At 41.8% G+C, this 14,176-nt stretch overlaps 1 protein-coding gene across 2 annotated transcripts in view; it reads right to left on the reverse strand.

The window, feature by feature from the left end:
- LOC110367139 (NLR family CARD domain-containing protein 3-like) overlaps positions 1 to 14,176 on the reverse strand; it is a 47,124-nt gene that overhangs the window by 9,226 nt on the left and 23,722 nt on the right. For both annotated transcript variants that reach the window (XM_036130124.1, XM_036130123.1), the window contains exons 5-8: positions 8,539 to 10,321; positions 8,272 to 8,445; positions 7,826 to 7,999; positions 7,020 to 7,066 (exon numbers count right to left, since the gene is read on the reverse strand). In XM_036130124.1, coding sequence (XP_035986017.1) covers positions 7,020 to 7,066; positions 7,826 to 7,999; positions 8,272 to 8,445; positions 8,539 to 10,321 — 2,178 coding nt within the window. The remainder of the gene's footprint in view (positions 1 to 7,019; positions 7,067 to 7,825; positions 8,000 to 8,271; positions 8,446 to 8,538; positions 10,322 to 14,176) is intronic.

Below are 14,176 nucleotides of genomic sequence, written 5' to 3' on the forward strand. Positions count from 1 at the left end.
TTAGAAGCCCTTTTGTTTACCAGCGTATTAGACATTTTTATTTTGTTTGCTTTCGTTTTTCCTCTTTATTTTGGTTCACCCTGGTTAGGTAGTTTCTCCTGTCCTTCCGCCTTGGTTTCCGTTTGTCCTGTTGTGTTCCTGTTTGCTGCGCTGCTGGACTCTGTACCTCTGTTACCGTTTTCATGGACTCTGGCTTCACTCCCGGTTCTGTAGCAGCGCAGCTTTCCCGTTTCCTGGTCAGTCTCTCCACTCTGCTCCTGCCAGCCAGCTCCTACATCCTACATCTCTGTCCGGTAACTGACTCTGGTTCATGTCATCGTCATCTTCCACTGCTTGCAATAAACTCTCTTAAACCAGCTCTGTGTGTGCGTGCTCTGTCTGGGTTCATCCAAGACAAAATCATGACAGTATTCCTGTACTACTAATGCCAAGGAAATGCCAAAGATGACATATACCTTCCTGTTAATGGGGAGTTTTTCTTTCCGCTGTCGCTCCATGCTTGCTCAGTATGAGGGATTACTGCAAAGCCATGGACAATGCAGACGACTGTCCCTGTGGCTATTTGCGTCGTAGGGAAGAGTTACCAAATGGGCGGAACTTATAGCAGGAGTGCGGAAGTGTATTCCTTGGGAAGAAGAATGAAGGATACTTGGTAGTGGAACATGAACAAGCAGGACAGTGTTCAACTAAAAACTGGTTGGCCAAAAAAGGGCAGTATTCTGGGCAATGAAACATTTACAAAGTAGTGGTAATATGCTAAAGAGGAGGCAAATGAATGGGTTTGTTGGGAATTGGGTGTGAGGTTGGATACCAAAGAAGGAGAAACAAATACACTTTAAGGAACTGATGAAGACCATGACAAAAGAGAAGATAAAAGAAACAGTGAATCAGGAAGTAGGTCAGTCAGTCCAGATGGCATATGGCTATTGTGAATAATTTATTCACAATAAACATTTATGGTTAACAAGCTCTATTTAGACTATTTAACTTTTGACAAGCCACAGGTTATTGCCGTTCTTTTTCTGTTTGATACAACAATTGTGGAGATTGACCAGGCCGGAGTCTGGCGGACCAGAACAGAAAATAGGAGTTGTTTTGTAATTTGACAGTGAACAGCAGGTCCTTTGATGGTTACATTCAGAGTAGTGACTTAGAATATTGAAAGTTTTTTCATTAATTAAAATCACAACATTGTTGCTCAGTCGGCCAGACGTGCATGTATGTGGACAGAATGGACCAAGAACAGAGAATATAGAATCTAGGGGTAAGGGCGAAAGTGTAGAGTTGTTGCAACTGCAGAGGGAAATACACATTAAAGAGCGATTGCAATCTGCGGCTGTCTAGCACCTCATAGGCGCTAGACAGATTTCTGGTTTCTTTCTTTGACCAAAATAACAAAAACTGATGTTTACATTTTACTTGCAATAGGAAAGAATAGTTTGCTGTAGAATTGTATCCATTATGTGTATAGAATTTCAACTGACTAACAATAACACTGTAAATACCAAAAGAAGTTTAGTAAACTAAAAGTATGGTTAGGCACTCAGGTTAGGAAAGGATTTTGCTAGATATCCATCCATCCATCCATCCATTTTCCAAACCGCTTAATCCCTCATGGGGTCGCGGGGGTTGCTGGTGCCTATCTCCAACATTCACTGGGCGAGAGGCGGGGTACACCTTGGACAGGTCGCCAGTCTGTTTGCTAGATATGTAAATGTTTATAACTAAACACTATGTTCCCAGCATTACATTAGCTTTACAAGGAATTTTTTATAATCAGTTTGATGGGCAAGCTCTTAGTTCAGTTAACTTCGCTATGAGTTTAATACTTTTGATATGCTGAAGAGCTGCAGAATACAAGAGAAAGTAAGTATTTTAATACAATTGGTTTGAAATTGCTGAAAGGGAAGATTAAAATAAGTTTTTCCTCTCCCAATAAAACAACATTTTGAAGCCATTTCTTATTGTAACGGGGCACATAAAAGTTTGTTTTTAATACCTTAAAAAGATAGATTATATTATTATTTTAAGAAAAACAATTTTTTATTAATACTTTTTATTCACTATCAACAAAGCAAAAATTACCTGCACAGTTCTGTATTAGATTTGTTTCAAAGACGTTATTTAAAGAGTATCAGATTTTGTGGCTCTCAGCAAGTTTTATTTGAAGAGGCAATTTGTCTGATAGGAACATTAAGGCTGCAGACCCCTGAACCACACCATATATGTTGGTTCTGCTAATACTTTCCCTGTTTTACACTGCTGAGTGTCATGGTCCTGGACTTTCTGGATGATTAGCTTACACTCCATTCAGCCTACAGCCATTTTTCACTATCCAATCTGCTCAGCTCATTCCTCATCAGCCCAGACCAGTTCCACCTGCTGCAACTAATCAGTTCCAACTCTGCTCACCTGTTCCCCAGCCTTCATATACCTGCCTCACTCACCCATTCGCTGCCTGATCGTCTCATATACAGGGGTTGGACAATGAAACTGAAACACCTGGTTTTAGACCACAATAATTTATTAGTATGGTGTAGGCCCTCCTTTTGCGGCCAATACAGCGTCAATTCGTCTTGGGAATGTCATATACAAGTCCTGCACAGTGGTCAGAGGGATTTTAAGCCATTCTTCTTGCAGGATAGTGGCCAGGTCACGATATGATGCTGGTGGAGGAAAATGTTTCCTGACTCACTCCTCCAAAACACCCCAAAGTGGCTCAATAATATTTAGATCTGGTGACTGTGGAGGCCATGGGAGATGTTAAACTTCACTTTCATGTTCATCAAACCAATCTTTCACCAGTCTTGCTGTGTGTATTGGTGCATTGTCATCCTGATACATGGCGCCTCCTTCAGGATACAATGTTTGAACCATTGGATGCACATGGTCCTCCAGAATGGTTTGGTAGTCCTTGGCAGTGACGCGCCCATCTAGCACAAGTATGGGGCCAAGGGAATGCCATGATATGGCAGCCCAAACCATCACTGATCCACCCCCATGCTTCACTCTTGGCATGCAACAGTTTGGGTGGTACGCTTCTTTGGGGCTTCTCCACACCGTAACTCTCCCGGATGTGGGGAAAACAGTAAAGGTGGGTCTAATCAGAGAACAATACATGTTTCAAATTGTCCACAGCCGAAGATTTGCGCTCCTTGCACCATTGAAACCGACGTTTGGCATTGACACGAGTGACCAAAGGTTTGGCTATAGCAGCCCGGCCATGGATATTGACCCTGTGGAGCTCCCGACATACAGTTTTGGTGGAAACAGGAGAGTTGAGGTGCACATTTAATTCTGCCGTGATTTGGGGAGCCGTGGTTTTAAGTTTTTTGGATACAATCCGGGTTAGCACCCGAACATCCCTTTCAGACAGCTTCCTCTTACGTCCACAGTTAATCCTGTTGGATGTGGTTCGTCCTTCTTGGTGGTAAGCTGACATTACCCTGGATACCGTGGCTCTTAATACATCACAAAGACTTGCTGTCTTGGTCACAGATGCGCCAGCAAGACGTGCACCAACAATTTGTCCTCTTTTGAACTCTGGTATGTCACCCATAATGTTGTGTGCATTGCAATATTTTGAGCAAAACTGTGCTCTTACCCTGCTAATTGGACCTTCATACTCTGCTCTTATTGGTTCAATGTGCAATTAATGAAGATTGGCCTCCAGGCTGGTCCAATTTAGCCATGAAACCTCTCACATTAAAATGAGAGGTGTTTCAGTTTCATTGTCCAACCTGTATAATGCCCTGCCGCTTTGACGCGCTCAGTTCTTGTGTGCTCAACCTGTTGGACTCAGTTTCTCTGCCTATGATCAGCCCTCACTGAGGAGGTTTTCAAGTTTCCGTGTGCTGGTCTGCCCTATTTCACGTGAGTTCCTGCTGCGTGCTCTGGGGAGCCATAGGCCGGCTGTTAAAGTCTGTCACTGCCTGCTACTTCTATCTTCTATTCAGTATTGGTTCTGTCAGTCACCCCACTTGAATCCTCAGGTCTCCTGTCCGTTACTGCCAGCCTTTCTTCTGCCATTATCCACTTCTCGCAATAAACTTTTTTTAAAATGAAGCTCTGTGTCTGGCTGAATATTGGGTTCTCCAGAAGTATGCATTACAGTTGAATGTTTTTCTGAGACCTTAACATATTTTTAATCAAATAACCATGTTAAAAAAAGGGCAGCCTCCACTTGTAAGATTTTAGGGCATGATGGCATAGAAAATGAAAAATAATAATCATTACTAGGTTTTAAAAGGAATTGAATCAGAGTGGGCGGCAGATCCTTTAGTTATCAGGCTTCTCTCCTGTGGAACCAACTCCCAGTTTTAGTCCATGAGGTAGACACCCTGTCTAATTTTTAAAGGAAAAGTCCATTCATAATCAGAATTAAAACTTCTGAAAGTACTTTAAATATAAAATTATTACAAACTGTTCAATAAATGATACTTTTTTTAATTAAGAGTAATTTTCATTTGAATGTGCTTTACTGGAGGCATCCATGGTGGTCAAAGAGCTGCACTGCCACCTCCCAGTTTGTGACGTCACATTGCAGGATTGGCTGTTGAGCTGGTCCCAATGCTCTCTGTGGTTTGTTACTACGCGCTATTATTCAAGTTGGCGACGACCAGTGCGCTATGCGAAGCAGAGAGTGATGAAATGATTAATTAGCAAGAGCGATGGGAGTTCCGTGGATTTATCATCATCATCATCTGATAGCGATTTGGAATATATGGAAGACTTTCTTGATAGCAACCTGACTTTTGACGAAATACAGCCATACCAGTTTGAGCCAAGGAGACCAAAAACGGATGATGTGAGTTGAATCTGTCTGCTGCGGCACCACAGCCATCTCCTTATTTTTGTGTTATTCTTTTCAGTTTGTTCTTCTTGCGGATGAAATATCAGTGTCAATATCAATTAAAATTAGGGCTGTCAGTTTTAATGTGTTAACTTTGTTTGACCATAACTGCGCATTTTTTTACGCGCGTTAACCGCATTAATGCTACCCCACCCCACCCCCAATGCCCTCCGGACTGTGTTTTTTTTTTTTTTTTTTTACCCTCGGCTCTAGAATGCTAGACTTACAAAATAGACCCGCGCTTACTGTTACCAAGCCCATTCTTATTTAATGAGACTTTGGGCTTCTTTTTTTCTAAAGTCGCATGTAAATTTCATGAGTCGCGGGTTGCAGTTTTTTGGGCTTTTTTTCTGAAAGTGAAATCGCTTGTTTGGGCTCTAAACTAAGTGACGCTGTGTCATATCCCTCGCCCCTCTGGTCAGATAACCAAATGTCCCCGCAAATTCTACATTATACAAAAGAAAAGCCTACCGAAAATTCTCGCTTTTATGTCATCTTGAAAACATTCTTCTTCCAAATGTTGGCTACATATGACATGTTTTCTCTCTGGCCATAAGTTCAATGTCAAATCCTCCCTCTTCAAGTTGGCAATCCAACAATGAACCCGTGGTGGATCATGATTCGGACTGGTCGAGTAAGTAATGTTTTTTTCACTTTCATCCGATGTATTGCAACATCCAACTGCCATGCACGTGGGCGTTGTCACTTTAACAATAGCTCTCGCGAATTTCAATGTTGAAGTCCTCTCGAAATCCGAAATAATTGTTCTTGATCGCAGCTTTGTATAATAGTTCCTATTGAATTAGCTTGTAAAGCACAGAGAATGGCCCTCAGCTTACCGCACCGTGACGTCACTTCCAGAAGACGTCAGGAGTGAGGTGTTACCATATTTGGTCATTAATGGGCACTCCCAGACTCAGTGATCACGACAAAAATTTATATTTTTATTTTTTTGCTGATTAACATTAAATTCATTAAATCACCACGAACATTAGTTTTAGGTATAGGTAATGATCCATTGATTCTTCCTTGCTGACCGGACTTTTCCTTTAAGACTAGGCTTAAAACATTCCTTTTAGACAAAGCTTATAGTTAGAGTGACTTAAGGTTACCCTGAGCTATATGTGTAGTTATGCTGCTATAGTCTTAGGCTGCTGGAGGGGAAATAAGATCTATTTCTCTCAATCTGTGGAGTTCTCCTTCTGTTCTCCAAATTTGCATTATTTGTTGTTATTTCAACTTTTAACTTTATGTTCTCTGTCTTTTTTTCCTCTTCATAGTAAGTACATCTGCCCTGGAATTCTGTTTAGCTGTGACACCATCCAGGGGTCACAGCTAAACAGACCTGTGAGCCCTGGGGTTAAGATCATCTGCCACTACCCTCTCTTAAATAGGATTCCTGGATCAATGTGTGCTTTTTGTGTCTCTGCTCTATCTTCTCCAACCCCCAGTCAGTCGTGGCAGATGACCGTTCACACTGGGCCTGGTTCTGCTGGAGGTTTTTCTTCCTGTTAAAGGGGAGTTTTCCTCTCCATTGTCGCTTCATGCTTGCTCAGTATGAGGGATTGCTGCAAAGCCATGGACAATGCAGATGACTGTCCACTGTGGCTCTACGATCTTTTGGAGTGACCAACGTGTATGTATGATTTTAATAAAATTCACTTTGCAAAGTGCAATGAGGTGATGTGTTGCGAATTCGGGCTATATAGGTAAATAAAATTGAGTCAAATTGAATTAAACTCAATCGAATTACAACTTCAGGTCACTGGGGCCAAGTTATTTAACCATATTTTTGTATAAGAAGTAAAGACAGCAGCAATGAAAGAAGAGTGGCAGGGCTTTACAACCTTAATTAAAGGTTTAGACTTATAAAAGGTTTTATTGTATAATTGATGCTAACTCTACAGGTGTATATTTTTCCTTATTTGATTTTACTCTCATATAATGTTAGGCAGCAACATTTGGTAATATAATTTGTTTTTCTTATTGTCAAGTCTCAATAACGAATAAATATGAGAATTTAGAAATCTTCTAACTTCAAGAAATTAAGACGGTCCCTAGTAGAAATGCTTAGTAATATGTCACTTATCAAATGATTTAGCATGAAATTTAATTAAACAATATATTTTTTGCTACAGAGTGAAAATCCAGATAGTGGTTTACTTACATTTCTGTAGCCCTGCTTTCATCCATTGCGCTCCAACATGATCCAGCCTGAAAGGATACAGACAGTCAGATTTTTGTATTTCACAGGTCTGGTCCCCTAAATTGGAATTTCCAGGAAACACACATTTTCATGAATGCAACAGTCTTTATAAGGACCTGAGTCCAACAGAGGACAAAAAATAAATAAATCATCTGCAACTCTAAGCTTTAGATTGGCTTTATTTCAAACAAGTGATCACCTGTCTTTAGTCTGCTGCCTTTCTAAGTGGGAAGATTTGTGTTTCTTTTTTGTCTACCTTCAAATATATTGGTCACTTGTAACCTAAGCTATTAGGTTTAGGGTTAGGGTTAGGTTTGTATACAAAAGCAGATTCTAATCATGTACACGCTATTTTTGCTACACTCATATATAGTTTTTTCATACCTGTATATTGAAATTGATCAATATTATTGCTTAAGTGTAGTACAGTCTTTCTCCTTATATGGATGGTGAGGACAGCACAGGGAATTGTTGAGTGATTAATTCATGTAACAACATATTCATTCATATTGTTTGCAAAAGATCTGCTATTGAACTTTTTGGACTCAAATACAAATCTTATCTATTTGCACACTGTAAGCTTCTCTGGAAGTGTGTTGGTCAGTACAATCAACTGATTTCATTTATTTAAAAAGTGGAAATATGTCTTGTTGGGTCTGTGTCCTTTATGTAATCTGTGTACATCATGAGCTGGAGTCTGTCTCAAAATTCTTCTTAATGCCAAGATGATTTGCAGTCATGGGGCCTATTCTCTACAATACCCCTACCTGACAGTGTCAAGTCTCCACTGAGGGTTCTCCACTCCATCAGTGAGTAGTTTTATTCCGAGGTCTCCTGGATGATTATAACTCAGGTCCAGTTCTCTCAGATGTGAAGGGTTGGAACTTAGAGCTGAGGCCAGAGACAAGCAGCCTTCACATGTGATCAGACAACCTGAAAGACTGGAAACATATCCAAACACTCTTTAAAAAATAAATCAGTCAAACACCAGTCGTATTTGAGCAAATTCTTTAGTGTGACCGGTAAGAAAAATAAACCCATCTGATGATAAATAAATTAAGTCCTAGATTGTATCATATTTTAAAGCAAAACTATTTCAAAATGAAATACCCCTTCCTAGTAAGTAACAAAAGTCTAGAGAATGCTTCAGATATAGCTTATTTGCTATGGATGTGATGTAAGATTAATCTTATTCACAGATATGATTCCTTACCAGAGAACCTCTAGTTTACAGTTTGGATTCATGAGACCAGCGGAGAGCAACCTGACTCCTGAGTCAAGCAGATCATTGTTACTCAGGTCCAGCTGTCTCAAACAGGTAGACTCAGAGCTGAGAATTGTTGCCACAGCTACACAGCTTTTCTCATTTAGATTACAGCTTCTCAGTCTAAATGTCCAAAAGAAGAAAAGAGAGAAAAAACTTTAAGCTGGATTGAAACTATTGATATTTAACAATCTACTGAGGTACACTAAAACATACAAAGACTTTTTGGAGGTTTTCACCACTGGTAGCAGCCTTAGAAGTGCTTCTTCTGAAGGAGAATATTTCTGCAGGTCAAACTGGTCTAGGTCTTCGTCAGATGACAGTAAGATGAAAACCAGAGCTGACCAATGAGATAAAGATAGGGGTTTGCTGGAGAGGCTTCCTGAATTAAGATACTGTTGAACCTCTTTCACTAAAGAGTTATCTTTTAACTCATTTAGGCAGTGGAAAAGGTTGATGCTTTTCTCAGGAGATGGATTCTCCCTGATTTTCTCTTTAACATACTCAGCTGTTTCTTCAGTGGTTTTGGTGTCACTTTGTGCCTGTATCCGCAGCCCTTGTAGAAGCTTTTGATTGGTATCCAGAGAGAGACCCAGAAGAAATCGAAGAAACAAATCAAGTTGTCCGTTAGGACTCAGCAAAGCTTTGTCTACTGCTTTCTGGTAGAAAAATAGATATTTATTGCTTGACGGTTTGGATGTTTGTGTAGGTAGTTCCTCAGGTTCCAGGGGATTGATCCCAGTGTTGGAGAAGATCAAATCAACATAAAGGGCTGCCAGGAACTCTTGAACACTGAGGTGAACAAAGCAAAACACCTTGTCTTGGTAGAGGCCTTGCTCTTCTTTAAAAATCTGTGTAAAAACTCCAGAGTAGATAGATGCTGATATGATATCAATGCCGCAAGTCCTCAGGTCTGATTCATAGAAGATCAGGTTGCCTTTCTGCAGCTGCTCAAAAGCCAGTTTTCCTAAAGACCCAATCAGTTCTTTGTTCTCAGGAATCCAGTGTGGGTCTGTCTCATTAGTCCCATGGTACTTTTTGTTGTTCAGTTTGGTCTGAACCACCAAAAAGTGAACATACATCTCAGTCATGGTTTTTGGCAGCTCTCCTCCATCTCTGCTTTTCAACACATCCTGCAAAACTGTAGCTGTGATCCAGCAGAAGACTGGAATTTGGCACATGGCATTAAGGCTTTGTGATCTTCTGATGTGTGCGATAATAATGTTGGCATTGACCTCATCCCCAATTTTCTTTCTGAAGTACTCTTCCTTCTGTAGGTCATTGAAGCCCTTCACCTCTGTCACTATGTCAACATACTCAGGAGGGATCTGACTGGCTGCTGCTGGCCGTGTGGTTATCCAGAGGAGGGCGGATGGGAGTAGTTTTCCCCTGATAAGGTTTGTCAACAACACTTCCACTGAGGTGGACTCTGTGATGTCAGTCACAATTTCATTTCTGTTAAAGTCCAGAGGAAGCCTACATTCATCCAAGCCATCAAAAATGAAGACAATTTTGTAATTTTCAAACCTATAGACTCCTGCTTCTTTTGTTGCATTAAAGAGGTGATGAATAAGTTCTACCAAACTGTACGTCTTCCCTCCCAGCAAATTTAGCTCCCGGAATGTGAGAGGAAATGTGAACTGTATATTGCGGTTGGATTTGTCTTCAGCCCAGTCCAGTGCAAACTTTTGTGTTAAAATGGTTTTCCCAATCCCAGCCACTCCCTTTGTCATGACTGTTCTGGTTGGGCGATCCTTTTCAGGTTTGAAGATCTCATCACACCTGATTATTTTTTCTGAGCTGGAGGATTTTGTTGTTTCAATCTCCCTGAACTCATGTTCAGCTATGATCCCTCCAGTTTCTCCCTCTGTAACATAGAGGTCTGTGTAGATTTCATTCAGAGGTGTTGGGTTTCCTGCTTTGGCAATTCCCTCAAACAAACATTGAAATCTCTCCTTCAAATTAGACTTGAATTTATACTGGCATGCTCCAGGGGATTCTGCAAAAAGGAAATAAAAATGTGCATCATTTTTAATAAGAATAACGGATATGTCTCTCAAAGTAAATACATATATTTGGACGAATTGTCTTATTGTCAGGAGTTTCAAAGCTTGAGAAAGTTTGCATCCCCTTAGGGAGCAAAACAACTCCACCATCACAAAATTATTTGAATTTTTTGTTACAATTTATATTGTTACTACACTTGTTTCATTCATACCTAAACATTTGTTGTATTTTTTTTCTTTAACATATTTCAAACGTCTGTGCTTTTTTTAAAATCTACATTTTATTTTATTTGTTTTAAATGTCTGTGCTCCTTTTAACACATCTAACACCTCACATCAACACCACCTATTTTCTTGCTATCTCTTTTAAAAAAAAAAATTCTTGCCTCATCTTAAAGCCCAGTTCCAATGGCTAGAATTAGCCGCACTACGCTCACTTGTGGGTGTTACAGGAGCATTTTTTACAGGAGCCAAAGTGAGCTGACTTGAGAGAAGTTGAAATAAATTGCTTTGTTTCTCCCCTGGGTGGGGGTGGATTACATTTCAGTACAGCCCATCAAGAAAAACAAACATGAGTAGACAGGTGACTGAGGCTGCTGCCACGGAGGTGCTGCCATTTTACAGAGAAGAGAAAAGAATACATTGGGTTGGTTGTGGGTCTCTGAATAGGGACAGTATGAGGATGAAAGAAAAAACCCTCAGTACAAAGAAGCAACATACAGACAACATCGTAAGAATAACACATATGGATGGGTGGTGGGTTTTCGGGCGGGGGGTATCCCAATCCAGTTCTCCCAAGTGAGCAGCGCCTCTAAGCACATCAAACCAAGTGGTCTTGTCCCGAGGGATAAAACAAATGTGCACAGCGGAGGCGGTGAGTCACAGGGATGTGTATTTATGGCCATGTTCCAATGTATGTGTGACAATGTAAACCCAGTACAGTACAGTCAGTGCGTGCAGAAGAGAATAAAAAGTATCGATCTTTTTAGACGAGTATTGTTCAATATCAATACCAGCGTTTGTATCGATAGTATCAATCCTAGGATTAATCTGCACCTCTACTGCACATTGGATCAGAAAACAGTTCTGCTAACCAGATGCAGTCTAAAACACCACTTAGTCTGGGCTGGCCATTTTATCGACAGCTAGCCTTCAAAAAGTGAACTACAACATTTAATGTCTTTCCACCCATAGCAAAATGTCTCACTTAAAATCAATAGGAGAGTTAGTAGTTAAGTTTCATGCTATTTGTTTAACGACACAGAACCAGTGGTGCTTCGGTGGGTTGCTGCATCGCCTTGTGCTTGAATTAAGGTGCGCATAATTAAGTTACATGTAATTTAGGTGCACACTTTTAAGGGTCATTTTAAGGAACTTGTAACATCAGGGGCTTCAGCTCATACCCATCATCCCTCCTCTTCCTTCAAATTGAGCCGTTAACAAGTATTCATTTATGAATTTTTTTCACTGTTTATTCCTCACACCCAATGCATCAATGGGGGAAAAAATCTGCCCACCTCGCCACCTCACACCGGTATCATTAAGTATAAAATGATCTCAACAAGTAAACTATAAAATAGTGATTTTTTTTTTGTCACTTAGGAACCACAGAGGCACAGAGCTTGAAAGCTGTGCTTATACTCGTCAAATCTGTGGTTGCAATGCATAAAAAGTGCTATATTTTCTGTGGGATTCTGCCTTTTAGACTATTAGTGGGCTAAAAGTGAAGCAAAAGGTAATATTTCCGTTTGCTCCAACTACAAACAAAACGCGCTTGGAGAACAACTTCAAATCAGCCTTTGGGATGCGTGATTACACTCTAGAGCGCCTTGCGCCATAGAGGAGTTGTGTCTGGTCAGGGCGGAGACTGAGATGACAAACTGTCACCGTGAAAGGTGACAACAAAGATTATAAACTGTAACAGGCTAGAAGTGCATGGAACTGAAAACATCAGCAGCTGGATTATGCGTAAAAACAGCGTGAACCCCTGTGTGCTTCAAGTGTTCCAGCTGAGGGGAAGATGTCGGACCATATAGGCTTGATGAAACTCAGCCTCATTCACCAATGAGGTTATAGACCTACATTGATAAACAAACCTGTAGATTAATGATAATCGGGGGTGTTTTCATTCCCTGGATGTGAATATGAGAACTCAGATTGGGCCTTTTATAACCGACAACAATATTTTCTTATTAAAGTCAGGAAGAAAAAGATTGTGTTATGTTGTTGAGCTCTTTCTGATGAACTTCTGTCATGTTAGAAAATAACGACTCAGAATCAGGGCAACCACGGAGACAAAACAGTTCAGTTGAATCTGGTTTATTGTTTAAAGTGCAGGGTGTCAGGTGTTGGTGGTGTCCGGTTTGACAGTCTGACAGAGGTGATGGGTTTAATTTGAGACACATGAAATGTGGGGTGTACACGAAGGTGAGGAGGAAGTTTGAGCCGAACAGCTGTAGGACTGACGATGCGGAGGATCTTAAAGGGACCAAGAAACCTAGGGCCCAGTTTCTTGGACACTGCCTTTAGCGGGAAGTCTTTAGAAGACAACCACACTTCTGTCCAGGGAAGTAGGTGGGTGCCGGGAGTCGTTTGCGGTCCGCAAACCTCTTGTTGCGAACGGAGGTGCGTTCAAGGGCGGCTTTGGTCCGATCCCAGACTTTGCGGCACTGCTGAAGGTATGACCTGACGGATGGAACGGTTGAGTCGGGGAAGGAGGAGGGAAGGAGTGAGGGCTGATAGCCCAGAGATGCTTCAAAAGGGGACAAACCAGTGGCTGCAGAAATGTGCGAGTTATGTGCATACTCTACCCATGCAAGGAGCTGACTCCAGGAGGTGGGGCTGTGGGAGCAGACACGGCGGAGGGTGTTCTCCAACTCCTGATTGAGCCTTTTGCACTGGCCATTAGACTGGGGATGGAATCCGGACATAAGTGAAACCTTAGCCCCAGGCATTGACAGAAGTTACGCCAGAATTGGGAAGTAAATTGTGGGCCGCGGTCAGAGACAATGTCCACTGGCAGGCCATGGAGTCTAAACACATGGTTGAACAACAGTCTGGCGGTCTGGTGAGCAGATGGAAGTTTGGTCAGAGGTATCAGATGGCATGCCTTGGAGAACCTATCAATGATGGTGAGGATGACCATCTTGTTATTGGATGGAGGTAGACCGGTGACAAAATCCAGGGCTATGTGTGACCAGGGACGGCTAGGTGTGGGTAGAGGCTGGAGGAGGCCCGTAGGCAGTCTGCTGGAACATTTGTTGCGGGCACAGACAGGACAGGCAGAAAGAAACTCATAAACGTCTTTGTTTAGGGACGGCCAACAAAAATATCGTCTAATGAGGGCGATGGTGCGAGAGGAGCCAGGGTGACCAGAGAACCTGGAGGAATGCCCCCAGTGGATTACCTAGGAATGGACAGCTGATGGAACATAGAGTCGATGGGGAGGACCGCCTGCAGGGTCAGGTTCGTTCTCCAGCGCCCGTTGAATCTGCCTCTCCAATTCCCAGGTGACAGCCCCAATGATGCAGGGTTTGGCGATGATGGTCTCTGGGTCAGTGGAGTCAGGGGTGGCAGGGAACTGTCGGGACAGTGCGTCTGGTTTAACGTTCTTGGAGCCTGGGCGGTAGGTAATGGTAAAATGAAAACGTGAAAAAAAACAGTGCCCAACGGCTCTGACGAGAGTTAAGGCGTTTTGCAGACTGGATGTAGGAAAGGTTTTTATGATCTGTCCAGATAATAATAGGCAACTCCGTCCCATCCAGCCAATGGCGCCTCTCCTCCAGAGCCAGTTTTATGGCCAGCAGTTCACGATCTCCCACATCGTAGTTTCTCTCGGCTGGAGAGAA

The sequence above is a fragment of the Fundulus heteroclitus genome, unplaced genomic scaffold, assembly GCF_011125445.2.
Source record: "Fundulus heteroclitus isolate FHET01 unplaced genomic scaffold, MU-UCD_Fhet_4.1 scaffold_28, whole genome shotgun sequence".
Classification (NCBI taxonomy): domain Eukaryota; kingdom Metazoa; phylum Chordata; class Actinopteri; order Cyprinodontiformes; family Fundulidae; genus Fundulus; species Fundulus heteroclitus.